General features: G+C 38.8%; 1 protein-coding gene across 2 annotated transcripts in view; it reads right to left on the bottom strand.

Moving 5' to 3' along the window:
- The window catches only part of ERN1 (endoplasmic reticulum to nucleus signaling 1), a 33,111-nt gene that overhangs the window by 6,824 nt on the left and 10,068 nt on the right, over positions 1 to 16,219 (bottom strand). The window contains exons 3-12 of one of the 2 annotated variants that reach the window (XM_062612645.1): positions 8,351 to 8,384; positions 7,325 to 7,397; positions 6,266 to 6,338; positions 5,073 to 5,195; positions 4,137 to 4,238; positions 3,362 to 3,623; positions 2,652 to 2,730; positions 1,730 to 1,892; positions 583 to 701; positions 74 to 268 (exon numbers count right to left, since the gene is read on the bottom strand). In XM_062612645.1, coding sequence (XP_062468629.1) covers positions 74 to 268; positions 583 to 701; positions 1,730 to 1,892; positions 2,652 to 2,730; positions 3,362 to 3,623; positions 4,137 to 4,238; positions 5,073 to 5,195; positions 6,266 to 6,338; positions 7,325 to 7,397; positions 8,351 to 8,384 — 1,223 coding nt within the window. Of the gene's footprint in view, positions 1 to 73; positions 269 to 582; positions 702 to 1,729; positions 1,893 to 2,651; positions 2,731 to 3,361; positions 3,624 to 4,136; positions 4,258 to 5,072; positions 5,196 to 6,265; positions 6,339 to 7,324; positions 7,398 to 8,350; positions 8,385 to 16,219 lie in introns of those variants that run through there. The other variant, XM_062612646.1, reaches the window with a different exon arrangement.

Genomic DNA, 16,219 nt, shown 5'->3' with positions numbered 1-16,219 from the left:
ACCATTTCTTGGGCTGTAAAATGTTACTGACTCTCTGCAAACTCAAAAGCCCATCAAGCTAAATCAGCATTACCATTGGATAAGTGATGATAAAAGCCACCCAGCCCACAAGCAAGAAGGTGCTGAGGATGATGGTGGCCATGTCTTTTAACATGGAGTCCACAGGAGCCTCTGGCCGAGGGACAGGCCGAGCAGGTTTCTCCTCGATATCCTTTGGAACATCAGGAGGCACTTCTGTGGAGGAAGAACCTTCAACGATATCAATCACCTAAAAAGGCAAAGGAAGCACTGTTAGCTCAGTATCTTCATAGGTAATGGAGCACCTACATGCCAGTCTTTCTGCTAAATCATTTTTAATGATTTCTAACCCTACCAAAGTCAAAGAAAGTTTTGCATGAGAACTAAAATAAAGCAGCTGAAAGCCCTAACTGTGAAATAAGGAATGACACGTCATCCTACCAGTGATTCTATGTGCTAAGTGCATGACATTCCTTCCGAGTCCTTCCCCTTCTGCTAAGTCCTTTCTTTCTACTCTTCTATATTCCTCTACCATCCAGTAAGATGATTATTCTCAACACAAACCTTTTCAATAGTGGCTTTTTCAGAGTCAGCTGGAATCACATTTTCAGGCCTCTTAGGTAAGTTACTTGGGAATTTCTCCAGGATCTTTGTAGGGGCAGATAATGGTGTTTCATGGTGCCCTTTAAATAAAACACACTTGTTGAAATAGAAAGTTGTCCCTTTTTCAGGAAGATATCCTTGATTTCAGCATCTCTGCTGACGAGCATCTATAAAGTTGATTTATAAACAGCTTGAGAACACCACAGAACAAAAGCTCAAATTAAAACATTTTCCCCTCTGTCCTTCCCAAGCAGACACAGGTATAGTGACACAATCCTAAAGCACCAGCTGTGGATTTAGTTCCCAGCCATTAGAGGAACACACATTACTCCTCCTAGCTGGCTCACTCTCAGGTAGTTTTGCTTTGTGATGTGGCCTTGAGGTAAAGATCATATTCTAGATATGAAATGGTTCTGAAGGGAAAGGGAACCATTAACAAAGAAAGGGAACACAGGAAGAGAAAGGTGGCAGTTAAAGAAGCTGAAAGTTACCCCCTGTTCCTGCCACAGAGATCCCATGGCATATATCACTTAGTTATAAACTTGCATTACTTAAAACTGAACTCAGTTCTTTATTTTCAAAGCAAAATTGTAAATGCCCTGAAAAGTCAAGTCCAAATTTGGGGATCTGGGACACACAGGACAGGCTGACACTATTAATGTTATCTTCAGCCTCTGTGCCTTAACCCTCCAATGTAAAACAGGGATACATGACCACCTGATCCATGTGATAAGAATTAAAGTAACATTATGCACAATAAAAAAATCCAAAGGAGCCAGAATACAACATTTACAGTAGATAACAAGTTACCTCACTGAAGGAGGGGGCAAGTAAACAATAAACAATGTTTCACATATTGAGCTAAGCACTCTTCATCCTGTGCACTGAATAAAGCTGGGGCCTTGAGGAAAACAGCATGCAGGGTATACTTGAGGACCTTAATTCACATGCAGATGAAGACAAATTAGAAACGACTGCCACAATTCAGTAATTATTGCCCGAGTTCAGGTAGTCATTGTGACTGATTTAAAGCAGCTGAAAACCAGCTCTGAGGTTTGGATTAGAACAGTCTGCCAGACAGCAACACAAACCAAGGGGACAGAGGTACCTATTAACAGCCAGTCGTTCCAATAGTGGAGCTTGTTCTTTCCTTTCAGCCTGCCTGAAAACTTCACATCCGTACTGGGGGTGATAACACACTCCCCATTGTCTTCAATTGTGACTCCTTCTGTTTTTGGACCCTCCAGTAAGGGTATGGCACTGCCACGGGGCTAGAAAGAGATTGGTGTTACCATTAAGGAAGCACGTTGTTCCTACAATATTCAAACAGGCAACTAAATAAAAAAGGAGGTCAAGATTGGTGGGCACACAAAAATCACTGGCAGCAAAGCCACTCTTAAGTACATATTGCCACTGCACCCTTGGCAACTGCTCCAACAGCCTTGATCATTAGACCTTCTAAGTTAGGTGCTGCCTAGGAGATGAGATTACTCTCTTCTGTTTGAAAAGTTAAGCAGGATTTTTATATCCTACCTGGGCAGCCATAGTGTGAGCAAAACAAAACTATGATGCAGTTTCCTTTCTACGGGGAGTTACTTCAGCACAAAACCCCACCAATTTTAACATTAACCACAACACACCACCAATAGCACATGGCAACCTCTGCTCCACTCCTGCTAGACATGCCTGGCACAAGTCCTGGCGAGCTGCAGTTACTTCTCTGCATTGCAGCATTTGAAATGATTTCTGAAACATGGGCATGCATTCTAAGGCCTACTGCTAACTGTTTCATGAAATATCGAATTCTCTATGAATTTCTTGATAGCAATCTGCAATTTAAAACTAAATGTCTCATAGATGTACAGCTTTCAGTGGTTTTTCTTCTATTTTAATATGGTAAAATTGTCCTTTTTTTTATATATTTTTAGGTACATTTCCATTTCAGCAATTTTTCAAAGCCAGGACAGCACTAATTCTGTAAAGGCACTTTTCAGCAGGTGTCAATTCAACTCCTGCAGCTTCCAACTTACCACAACAGTTACTCCTTCATGCACCATTGATGGCGATGCATACAAGCTGGTGGAGTATTTCCCTACGTATAGAGTTGGTCTGTAAAAAAAAACCCAGCAAGTGTTAGAAAGTAGACAAATGGATGCTTTCCCATCTGAGCTAAACCCTCAGCAACACAATCCCGCAGAACCAATGCAGTTTTTCAAATCATCAATATTTGTTACTTGAAAAGCCTGGATCTGTAAAATTGTTTTACATACTGCTGCACTATGAAGCCATTCTTGTTATTATGACTGCATTATTAGTTCATTATTCACAGCTACTCATTTGATGCAACTCAAGTCCTGTTTCTGCATTATTCAATCACTGATACTTGCCAAAATGCTGTGCACGTTTCTTATAACATGAAGCGCTTCACATTATAAAAAAACAATTCTGTTCCACATTACAACAAACTGTTCAACACAGAACATCAATAGAAGTTATGAACATACCTTTTTTATGAACATATCCTAAGTTTATGATAGGTATGGGGTTTTTTTGGTCTGAATTTGGACAGTAAAAGATAAAAATATGATATAAAATAGCAGCTGGAGAACTACTAGAACTGCTTTTATGTATTCTTTTCACCATTTTGAAACTTGTAGAATAATCCTTAACTGCATGTATACAAAGTTTAAATGACAAAGCTCATGCAAATAGTGAGAACAACACGAATATTCATGCTCACGTCAGTTTGCTCTTGGTCTCTGTTTCCTTTGGGAAAGGATATTTCCACTTGGTAATGTGTCCAACCTCCCCAGACATGAACGTCAGGTACCGCAGTGTTTCAATCCCTATGTTAGTGTGCATAACTTTCCGCAATCCTTCACGTTGCCAGATGTAAAAAGCTACCACAGGAGAAGCGTAATTCTGAATCCACAGCACATCCCCCGACTCACTGTCTACGGTCACCACCAGTCCATCTCCATTAGACACAAAGTGGGACATTTCTACAATATACAAATATACAGGAGGTTATCTGAATTACTGCAGACATGCAGTGTTAATAATACATAGTCACAGTTCAAGCCTTATGTTAACTATGAGTCCATTTCACTTTGTACTGCAAAAGAACAGCTGATCAGTGACTCAGTCATCAGAATTACGCAGATAAAAGTTCAGTTGCAACTCAATGCAGCAGCATCTCCATACAGTGCAATAGCATTGCAATAGCTTTTTCCAAGTGTGCACCACAGCTTAGGTTTGCCTCCTCTTCTGCTACTTTTCACCGTTTTAAAGAGTTGTATCTTCATCGATTCAGTGTACCTCAAGCTACGTAACAGGCCCTAGATATTATGGCACATAAAGGATAAAGCCTGGCAGGTGCACATCAACTGCACAAGAATCAACCAGACAGCTTGACCTACTAATTATAGAAAATAAATAAATCAATACTCCTGCCTGTATGTAAACCCCAGAGCCCAATTTGGGTGTCTATGGAAAGACAGCAATGAAATTCTTACTGTATTTTATGTCTTCATCAGGCAGAGTAGCTGCATAATCAAAATAGGTGGCATTCCATCGCAGCTCCTTCTTCTTGGTGTCATACATTGTGATCGTGTACTCTGTTAAAAAATATACAGTCTGTGAAGCAAAAAAACCTATGAGAGAATAGAATCGATCATCTCGAATCTGAGACACTCTTCAGAATACCACACATCACTTCCTGCTCTCTGCATTTCATCTTCCCAACACATAAACAAACATTTCACAGCTCTTAAAGGCCACAACACCCAATCCACTCATACTAATCTACAGGAACCTCAGAACAATCCCCCCCACACACAGTTACTGCCCATGTTACCAGCATTTTGGTTTTACTCCACAGCTTCTTCTGCTGTATTTTATTTTACTTACACATTTCCAAACCCTGCATTCTAAAATTCAGCATACCATGTTGTGTAACTGAGCCATCACACTTAAAGAACACATTAATACAGAGGTTAAAGAAAAGTCTGTAACACCCCCTCTTTTTTACTAGTCAACACCCACATGGTGTTGGTCTGAATCTAGAATGCTGCATTTGAAGTTTCAGTGGAAATGCTGGATCTCCATTTTCTTTAAATGTTTTTTATAAAAGCTGTATGTTACAGAGCAAACTTGGGCTCCCAGCTGCTACTGGAATGTGCTGTTAAACAGAATATAAATGCCACTCGGTCAACAAGAAGAATCATGGACCATGCCTACTGAGAAAGTTTAAAAAGATCCAGTATCTTTCTGTGCTGTGGATAGTTCATAATGCTGTGTGCAGCCTAAAACTGTAAATTACACAGCTTCTTTTAAAAAATAAACTTGAAAACCTGACCTGATCACAAGGTTCCTTATTATGATCCTGACCTTTAAGTACAATGACAACACCACGTTTTATTCTAAGCTGTAGAATAAAAAAAGCGTATGACCTGTTCTGCCAAGGTATAGGAGAGATGTTGACGGGCAAAGACTTTCTGCAAATGAGGAAGTCAAGGTTTGCTGCTTCTCCCCAGTCATGAGGTCAATCACATACCAAATATCCTGCTTTTTACCTAGAATCAGAGTTCAAACCACATTAACATTCAGTTGGAAAAACTGCACTTCCACCAAGCTTCTCACACTTCTTTTTTCTTTCGTAGGCTCTAACTTAGCATGAATAAAGCATTTTTAATAAAACAATTCTCATACCCAGGCTTAGCACTTAGCACTACTGGCCAGATCCCAAATATTGACAAGAAATCCCAAATACAATATTTAGAACAGTAAGTACTATTGGCTGTATTATTTCTTCACACTGATAAACTCTGATAAGAGTTCTGAATGAGCTAGCAGAGGAGGAAACTGAAGTGCTAATGTTGAAGGACATTAAGTAGAAAAAATTAAGAGGGTCTACACATTGAGTTAGTTAAGGACTGTAACCCTAACATCCCATTCAAGACCACATGAGCCATGGCCTTCAACATTTCTCTGATGCTAAAACATGTGTTGTGTTTAGAAGCTTTAAATAAACATTTTTGACTCCTTTACTCTAGAGACACAAAGTGGAGAAGCAGAAGTAGGTATAAGCCTTTCAGATTAAAAAAACCCCAACCCAATAATAAGTTCATCCTTATCCTTCACACATTTTACTGCTCTGATAAGTAAGAACTGCAAATCCATCTGCAATTAGAATTAGTCAGGACAACAACCCATAAATTTGTTGCAATTTGTGGTATAATTGAGCTGACTCTATCTCAGATAATGGAGGATATGTAACTGTCTTGCAATGGAATTTCTAATTTAATTATAATTGTCAGGCAGTCAATCATATTTATAAGCTTAAGATGATTTTAATTATATGTCATATTTTGTTGAGAGATAGCATCTTGGGAAACAAAAGAAACCCTTACAGGCTAATCACTGCTTAGAAAAGCTATTTTGGCCTAAAGGAAACATAGCTGGTTTTTGATTTTCAAAAAGTAATGGAATTCTATATTAATCAGATTTTTTCATTAGAAAGATTCATGAAAAACTATAATTAATACCCAAAATAAAGCATTTTTCCATGCAGTCTACCTGGGAATCTACATTTTGTAGTTGCTGAACATCTTAAGAGTCTAAGAGAGATAAAATTTGAGCTCACCCATGTACAGGATCCCATCTGAACTGCGACAGGGAGATGCCTGCACCAGCTCTGGGATAGTAAATGGAAGTTTCTAGGGGAAAAAAAGCAAACAACAATCAACCACAATAAAAACTATTCACATTGGTGTGATAGTCATCATGTTTGTTCACAGAAAGGGATGGTCAGAAAACTTCAGAAATCTCAAGTGACAGGTTTTTAGTGTTTGTATTATTGCAGTGCCTGAGAATGCAGAATTTCAGGTCAAGGCCGTGCTTTGCAAACCCAGAGATAAGGGAATGGTTGAGTAAATACTAAAATACTTAATATCAAAGTTCTTAAGGGAAATCAGAGAAGAGAGACTTGTGAGAAGTCAAGTATTTTATCCCAGTATCCCCACAAAGTTTAAAAAATAAGAGGCAAATGTGAGCTACTATCCATGGGTTACATGGACTGGTGACTCTTCTGAAAGGGTTCGGCATTTCCGTCTGCTTACTAAATCTTATAAGGACATCTAAAGGTGTCAGCACAGAACATATGTTAATCCTGCCTTTTGGCAGATGGGTTTAAAGAATTAAGCATTTGGGTGAAAATGGCATATATTTGTATTATTCTGGGGGCACCTTTCCCATCAAATCATACAGAGATTATCCAGTATTTAGGTAATACTGCAAAAAATTCATTTGTCATCATCATTATTTTAGCAAGCTATAGAAAATAGTACAAGAGGAAAACACATGAGCAGTGTTGATATTTTCAAGCCAAATTTATGTCCTGATGATCACAAGAAAGGTGGCAACCTTCTACTCTAATGAAGTATGTTTTCACCCTGCAGAGGTGCTAGCAACACAAAAGAGTGCACTCTCATTCCAAAACCTTTACACTGACACAGGCTGGGTTTTGGCTGCTCTGATCAAGCTTTTCCAAGAAACTGGTACACTTGTATTAAACAGCACAAAAGCCTGAAAATCTTTCCAGTACTGCCAAGAAATCACCAAGTTCCCTCAAGGAGTATCCATCGTGTCAGCCTGACTGGGGCACTTTTCTAAAAGTTATCACAGAAGACGAAAATATACTTACAGTCAAGCCTTCATTATTCTTGCCACCAAGTGTGTACAAACTGCCATCATTTGGGTCAGGAAGAAACGCTGGCCTAAGATTTAAGCAGCGATTACAAATGATAAAGTACTGTGCTTCTCAGAGAACAGGAAAGCACCTATGGGAAGAACTGGCTGCACAGAGAAGTTCATCTGACACTAGATTTTTACCCTTTTAAGTTTCTTTTATTAACTGTGAAAATGAAACAATGTATCAGTTCTGAAATGAATCAACTGATTACTGATACATTTGAAAATGCAAAGATCCCAACATGACGGGCAAATACGCAGGCAAACAGTGAAGGCTTTTAAAGAAGATCTATATGCTTTTAAGAGATCTATATGCTTTTAAAATGCCACAGAATTAAAAACAAAGCAAATAAATCAACAAAACCAGCATAAGGCAGGCAAGGAATAGTAAAAGAGTTGCCAGAACCACATAACTTTGAGAAAGCAATCCCCCCTCCATCCCAAACTAGAGAAAACACACTTAAAACCCAAACCCCAACATCAAAAACAGACCACAAAAAAGACTTCAGAGACAAAGGTGAAGCCCCACATTTTCTAGTTAAATGTGAGATTGCTATGCTGAGGGAACTACTCTGAAGTAACAGCTCAAGGGTTTTATCTGAAGATTCTGGTAGTGGTAATGGTTGGAGTTTCCTATGCTTTATCATTGTTAGTTTTTTATTTGAAGGAATGAGCACAGATCACTCCCGAGCTGTTTCTGTCATTTTCACAGCTGCTCAGGAAAGACTGGCACAGTCGGCACCCTTGATCTCAGAACCTGAGCAAGGGTTTGAGACGTCTGCAGACAAGATGTTTCTTTTTAGCCCTACAAATAACAGAATTATATGTAGCTAATTATATCCTTTCTGTATCTGCACTTTAAGCTTTTGTAAAGTATGCAGCTTTTCTAGAACATAGATCGTTCCAGTTGAAATTAAACCAATTTCAAGACATCATGATAATCAATCATACTGTAAATGAGATAAAGCAACAGACTCACTCTTCCACATGTATTGGCACCTGGAGCACAGGATCTGCACAAACAGAAGTAAAAAAAAAAAGTCATAATACTGGCAATTCAATTCATTGAACTCACCCGATACAGGATTAGGTCAGGCCTGCAACAACTTGCTCATGTTTGAGGATGATGCATGGAGTTTGAACGTGGCCATCTCAGCAGCCTCAGTGATCCCCTGTTTGATCATGCAACTGGGTTTATAAAATGGGAAAGTACAAAGCACCTGAGAAGTTTTAAACCTTCCAAAGTTCCTTACTCAATTTTATTCACACTACTCCCCAGCCACCCCTGGGGGGAAGACTTCAAGAAGGCTGTACTGTAGCAGTACTGTATTGTACCCTGAGTGTTCTCCTTCTAACTTGGACAGAGCATACAGCATCTGTTAGAACTGCCTGTACACGTTCATAAAAACTCTTGCTTCCAACACATTTGTGTTCAAAAGCATTTAAAGTTTCTGGGAACAACCCAACTAACTGGAGAGGGAGCAGTGCTCTAGACAAGCACTGAACCATACTGCACCTAGCAAACTCACTGCTCAGGGTGCAGACATGTCAAATTCCTGCTTTACCTATTTTTCTCATCACATGGTTACCCACCACTGCACAGGCATCTCCCACACTGGCAAAGACAGTGTCAAATACCAGTCTCCCTCCACATCACAGCAACTTTCCTCTAATGCAGGGATCCTGCAGAGCTGAGGGCCAGCTGTGGGAAGAAACCCACTGGACACCAGACACAGCCTAATCATGCTACCTTATACTCAGAGCTTCCTACATAGGGCAGCAAAAATGCCAAGATAATTTAGCTCATAGTCCTAGGCACTGACAGTCATAGAAGATGGATGGCAAGAATACCTATCTTGAGCAATTTTTCTCCTAATGATGAATTACCACCATTATCACTGTTCACTGCTGTAAGATGTGAATGCTATGCAAGTGCAGAGCTCCACATCATCGCATAAACTCAATTTAATTTATTGAGAAGCCAAGTACACATCAAAAGGCCTAAGATTAATTAACACTGAAACAAAGGAGATATGTAATGATGAATCACTTATCTGTCTTTAGAGAGCATGCTGCTTAGCCAGACCTTTATTCTATTAACTACATTAAGCAACTAATTTCTATGCCTTGTGTGAAGACCCTGGTTTCAGGATATGCTGGGAGGGAGCCCGTGCTCCAGACTTTCAGTTGATTATAGCTAATTATTTCTGTGTTTGCTTCAAGTATTCCATGAGCTTTATGATATCTAATGCAACACATGAGGACTTACATCATCTCTCCATTACTAAAAAAAAAGGCAAGCAAGAAAAAGCATTAGCTGAGCATTATATATATGTGAAAGTACATATACTTTCAATGGCGATATAAATGACCACTGAAAGTTAGTTCAACCTCTGCAGTTGAATTGCTAGGTTGAACTACTTAAAAGCAAACAGACTCAAATGTTTCTCCAAGTCTAAGTGAAATGAGCTAAAAGAATAAAGAGATATCAAAGAATACAGGCTAGACTTCTGATATTAATAAATGCTTTATGGGAAGGGAAGCTCAGTTTTGCAAAAGAAACAGCATCACAAATCAGCAGACAATGGCACCTGCCTCAGTTGAAGCAAGATTCAATGCAAATGCTACAAGCATTGCTAAAGGCAAAAGCTAGATAAACTGCAAGTCTTTTGATGAACTGATTACACAGTGTTTCACTTGGTAAAGAAATAAACTGTCACTTGTGGTGATGATCACTATTGCTTGACAACAGCAATCTTCAACAGGCTTGAGCAACTCTGTCCTATCTACAAACACCTCCTCAAACGATTCTTACTGATAACAAAGCCACACTTGTTTTTGAAGTGGTAACTGACTGCATACACACTGCTTGAGTATACAGCATAGTAGTGTAGCTTTTCTTTAACATCACTTACCAGTCAGCCTAGGCAAAGCATAAGAAAATAGTTTCATGTCCACATTATACTCTGAAACCTTTAAACTTAATTTTAATAAAAGGACAGGTTATTGTCTGAATTAAATGGAAGTGTGAAGTTGCTATATGAAATTACAATATAAAACTAGTACTGCCTGAATCAAGCTCCAAACTGCCTAACCGCACTGCTACTGATGTAACACACATGCGCTTTACAGCAGAACAGCACAATGAGATTTCCTCAAACATACTGGTATTTCAGGTGGCTTTCAAAGAATGCTCAGGAAAACTTGAAGAATGACAGGAAATTTCAAAAGACAAATTCTGTTTTCTAGCAACTGATCCTGGTTTGTCTATGGCACTTGCAGGAGAGTCTGGTTAGTAACACTTTCCTATAGCTCCCCTTCTGCCCCCAAAATATAGTGAACGACACTAACACAGAACAGCATTTCTGGACTAATAACTTATTTTCACTTGATTTTCTAAGACCGAGCAATCTACTTAAAAAAACCCAACTTAGAACAACTTTATCAACACACGTAGCCTACAATTCAATAAATGATGCTGGAAATCCCATGAATGCCTCTTCAACTTCTGAAGCACTCTTACCTGTCACAAGACATGAATGAAAGCCTTATGACAAGTTCCAAGCTGTTCAGCATGTGCTGTACAGAAGCATCATGCTCATGAGAAAGCCCATCAACATTTGTTTGGCATCATGTCTTCACTACCAAGAACAGCACTTTATCAGAACAGGAAAAAAAATAAATAAAAATACCTGCTTTTACTTCTTTTCTCAGTAACTGAAATGTGATTTACTAACACAGATAAAGAAGAGGCAGACAGAACAGATCAAAATGTTGTTACAAAGTTGCAGGAATTTTTTTTAGTACTTATTGGCACATGAACCAAAACCGTGATTATTTTCATGGCTTCCAGCAACACTTTAGTGTATATGAGTGTATACAGTGTATATGAGCTGTTAGAAGCAGTTAGTATCAATGTGATCCATTTCTATGCATGAGGCTACTTACAATGGAGTGAACACAAACTAATGGTGAAGTTTATTTTCTGAAACGAAAGGAATTCTCCTTTCACTACCAGCACCATCCGCCTGGACAACCAGGCTGTGGAGAGCCATTTCTCTACAGTTTTAGCTACTGAGGTGACGTAGATTTTCTCATTTTCTTAACACTTCCATGATTTTGAACTAAGCTTGTAGTTCTGCAAAGACACTTTGAAGACAGACAGTGAACTCTCCACATTCACTTTGATGTGGTTTGGGACATATTCCAACTTCATTTCAAAGTTTGTTTTGAAATAACTCACTTTGAGATAAAAAGAGAATCTTGAGTTTAATTTATTGTTGTCAGGTTTTACAATAGTTTTCATATGCATGATTACAGACTAGTAAAGAAACGAGTCATAACTGAAGTCACCTTTTGCTGTACAATGGGCAAATGGAAAAAGCTCTTGCAAAAGTCAGAGAGCGGAGGCCTTATCTCCAGTGTTAACATGCTAAGACTGGAAACACTAATCCTGCTTTCAAAACTTCCCTGAATTGCAGTTCCCTGTAATTAGGTAAGTCATTCTAATAGGCCCAATCTGTTCCAATACCAACAGTGATAATAACCACTGAACAAAGCTGTAAGTATTCTTTATCAGAACAAAAACCTTACAGAGAAAATGTGATAAAAATACATCTGCCCCTCCCTTAAGATTCCATTTGCTGTAGCAGAGGAAAAAGCCAACTTCTTGCAATGCCTTACATACAGCTTTCAGAATGATATCCTGTCCAAAAAACTTTCCACTTTCTAGACCAAGAAAAGGTATAGGAAAAAAACTATGGAGTACGTGGGAGAATGAGTTCGGAAGCAGGACGCCATCCTGCAAATACCTGCAATGCTGGAGGGAAGACAAAGTCTTCTATAGATATTTCCATGGATTTGCAATTTGTTTTTCCTAAAGCCTCCACTAAGGTAGATTATGTTAATGATTTCTACATTAAAACCCTACAATTCAATACAAACTAGTTTTAGCTTTCTGATCTGGTAATACACATCTGTACATAAACAAGCACATGCAACCACTATGAGTAACATTATTGTCATTGATACTCTTCCTTCAATTAATTCAGCAAAGTACATCAATACCCTCAAGCACAGGAAGTTCAAGGGCACCAGGAGAATAGAAATGCCATTAAAAAGACTGCTGATACCTCTCCATGTTATTGTAGAACTTCAAAAACTTTATCCTGTGAGAACTGAAAGGCTTTCAGTTTTACAAGCTGATAAAAAGATTTGTAAAATAACTGTATCAAGAATTAAAAGGGCATTGACCCTAGATTGTAAAGATTTATTCTAGACCTCCAAGAGTTTAGTCACAAACAAAACAGCTATTAGAAACCTGTTAACATAATGACTGTCCACTCATTTAGTAAATTATCTGGCAGTTATGCCTCCCTGAAACTCCCAATTGACCTTGCAGCAGGCAGGTGCCCCAGAACAGTTTCAGCTGCATCATGGCCAGAAAATATTTGTGCCGCCATCATTTGCTTGTGAGTGGGCAGAATTATACGTATTTCAGGTTATTCTGAAATAATTCTAACCCATATTTTGCATACATATATGGAAAAAGCCACATATATATATACACAATATTTGAAACTATAACCATAATGCTAACTATAATGTGTTTGAATTTTCTTCATGTTTCACAAACACGTAAGATAAAATTAGCCCTCTGACCAAATGCCAAGTCTTCTGCAGAAGACAGAGTTGCATATTTTCATTGCTGTAATGTGCCCTTAGGTAGAACTGATGACTGAAAAGGAGAAGTGGGGGATTCTGAAATCGCAAAGGAGTTACTGCCCCACTGGAATGAGCTGGAAAAAACGGTTTCCTGACCTGAGGCCCCACCATCAGATTTGGGCTAACGGGACAGTTGAAGGTCATGTCACCCTTGCCTGCTGTTGCAGTTACAGTAAATGAGGTTAGAGATATTAACAAACTATCCTATGGAATTCGCTGAAAAGAGTATAGGTCTACAATTGCTTTAACAATCCTTATCTACAGTTACACGCAAAGATATTTCTTCTTTCCTGTGAATAGCCACTGTTATTAGAGCAGGATCTACAGATCTCAGATTTGCCCTTCAAAATATGCATACTGCATGCCATTAATAGATACAGCCTTTAATCATCTTTGTATTATCATGACTAGCCACTTAAGCCCATCGGTTATGAATATTTTTATATATATAAGGTATTAGAAATCAAAGTGGCTTAAACTGACTGTGGGACATTGGTTTTTTGATTGTTACAGCAAACTGAAGATCATAACAAAAATTCTGCTGGTTCTAAATCTAGATCCAAATTTCTCTGTATGTTCTTCTGACAAATTACTTGGAATTAGTTTTTGGGGAAAAAGCTTTAAAGGAGCTGGCAAATATAAAAAAGATCACTTTGAACAATACAGAAGAGCACACAGAAGCGACTGCAGAAGAACAGAGAAATACTTTGTCCAATAGTAGTTTTGAAACACTACATTCTTAACCTCTCAAAGCTCAACATTTTGCTCATTAACCCAAGCTCTTGAGTTAACGAAGACATATAGGATGAGTTTCACAAAGACGTGAAGGAACAGGACAGTCTCCAAATCACATTCTTAAAGCTCACATTGAAATCAGAATTGCGGATACAAAGTTTGACATGAGGAAGAGCATTCTCCAGATTCTGCCTTGCTAACAAGTTTCTTATTACCATTTCTATCACAGTCTACTTTTTTTACCTGTATGTAAAAGCAAACCTAAAGCGCTGTGCCCCTGCACTTTTCAAACAGGTCTGTATGAGTTACAAAGGAAGCTTCATTTCCAGCAGTTCTGGGGAAGAGATTTCACCCTGAGTAATCTTACTGAGGATGCTCACTATGTATCATGCTAGTGGCTAGTGCAGAAAACAAGGAAGCCTATCAAACTGTCATTTGGAACTGACAGCTCCTTTATTGATCAGAGATGGCACAAAGAGCCTCAGTCTTAAATATGTGCCACACTTTTCAAAATTTCTTCCAAATGAATGCATTTCAATACATTGTGGTCTTGTGGGGTCACAGCAGGAGCAAAGGTGCCTCTCAGAAACGTGGGGGAAAAAAAAGTGTGTCATCTTTCTGTACGTGTATTTTTCAATTTCATTCCAGCTTTGCAAGACCCAGGGAACAAGCAGCATCAGTCACCTGGCTACTGGAAAAATCCCAAGAGCTGTCAAACAGTAGGATCCATTGAAGCCAACAGGAAATTAAGGTATTAAGTGCCCTCAATAAATAAGTCAACAATCTCAGCACATGTAACTGCAGAGAAAACAACTTTATTTCTGAACTAACGGAGAGTCCTGTTACTAACTGACCCTTTTTTTTTTGCTTACTTTATGGGGAGCACAAGTATTCAGACTGCCTTTCTCACCAACACTACATGAAGGCAGGAAACCCAAACACACTATTGTGGTGACAACCACTGACTCATTTACTCTGCATACCTAAGACGAGCTTCAGTGCCAAATTAAAACAAATCACACATGGCAAGATTTTCATTTGTTTAATTACTGCCTGATAATGAACCCTGCCTTGGGTTCCCCCCTGCCCCGAGTGAAAATAAAATGTATATGGATTGTCCTTTGTTAAATACCTTGCTGCTTAAGTGCAGTAATAAAATCCTCCCTGTTGAATGCCACTGCAGTACTTCAGATGACCTCCACAGCTTCTCAAAGCATATGAACTACAACACATGGTTCACTGGCAGACAACCAAGGTAAAATGGCACCTGCAAGAACACTGCTTGCAGCTTCCCACCAGGTAATTCTCTGCAGCAATACAAGCATATTGTTGACATCAACAGTGCAAAACTGTGTTTATACACTAACATTAATAGTGAATTCTGCATTATTCATAGGACATGAATAAGCCCAGGACTTTCATGGGCTGTTTGGTTCGAGCACTGTTGTATCTTTATTGGGCTTCCCAGCAAACACCACAGTTTTGCAGAACTAAATTAAACCCCTCCAATTACAAATTAATTCATCAATTCATACGCAGAGGCCTGTCCCATGGACACAGAACTAAGACAACTCCTGAAGCACTTTGTAACAATAACAACTATCACTTTTGTTTCTTACATTGACCCATGTGTGTTCTATTACACAGAAACTAACTAATGGGCAGTAAGTGCTTTACAAAAAGCAAGTGAACATACCTCATGTACATAAGTTCCAGAGTAATACACAGCAACAGAGAATAAGTAAGTCCTACAAAATTAAGACTGCCCAGTCTGGCAGTTCTACTGTACCAACAACAGTTTTGCAACAACTTTTTTTTAAACAAGGGAAGTTCCTTGAGCAATACACTGCGACCAAGACCCTTCATTGCCAAAGCATGTTCACTTCTTCCTCAGAAAACCTCTTCCCAGTTACTAAGTCTTGCGGCAAGCAAAAGCCTGTTATTATATCCTTCTAGGACAGGACTAAGCAGTGGATGTTCATGTCAGTTGAATGACAAGCAAAAACCAGAAAGCTTCTTTTAACACCATGGTAGCCTATAGCAACAATGAAGGAGGAGGCTGATAGTTTTTTTTTTATTCAAGCCTGTTTAGGGAAAGGAGAGGTCTAAATTTAAAGAGGAGAGAGGGAAGACAATGCAATCACACCTATTAATCAAGATCCTTTGAGAAAATACTTGCTCACCCCTTTTTCACTCCCAGAGGAGCTACAAAAGCATTCTTTGCTCATTCATGAAGTTAACTTTTTGTCCGGTAGATCTGCATTCAAATATGAATAGTTTCATAAATATGAACAACTGGTTTGCACTGTAGACATGTATGGATATGCACAATCCATTTCTTACCATTTCAGCTCACCTACTAAACTGACAGCAGGTTTAAAAATAGAGG

Source organism: Pezoporus occidentalis, unplaced genomic scaffold (genome assembly GCF_034315485.1).
Source record: "Pezoporus occidentalis ecotype Australia unplaced genomic scaffold, CSIRO_AGI_Poc_V1 ctg160, whole genome shotgun sequence".
NCBI classification, from domain to species: domain Eukaryota; kingdom Metazoa; phylum Chordata; class Aves; order Psittaciformes; family Psittacidae; genus Pezoporus; species Pezoporus occidentalis.
The sequence above is the reverse complement of the archived record's forward strand: the minus strand, read 5'-3'. Positions and strand labels throughout refer to the sequence as shown.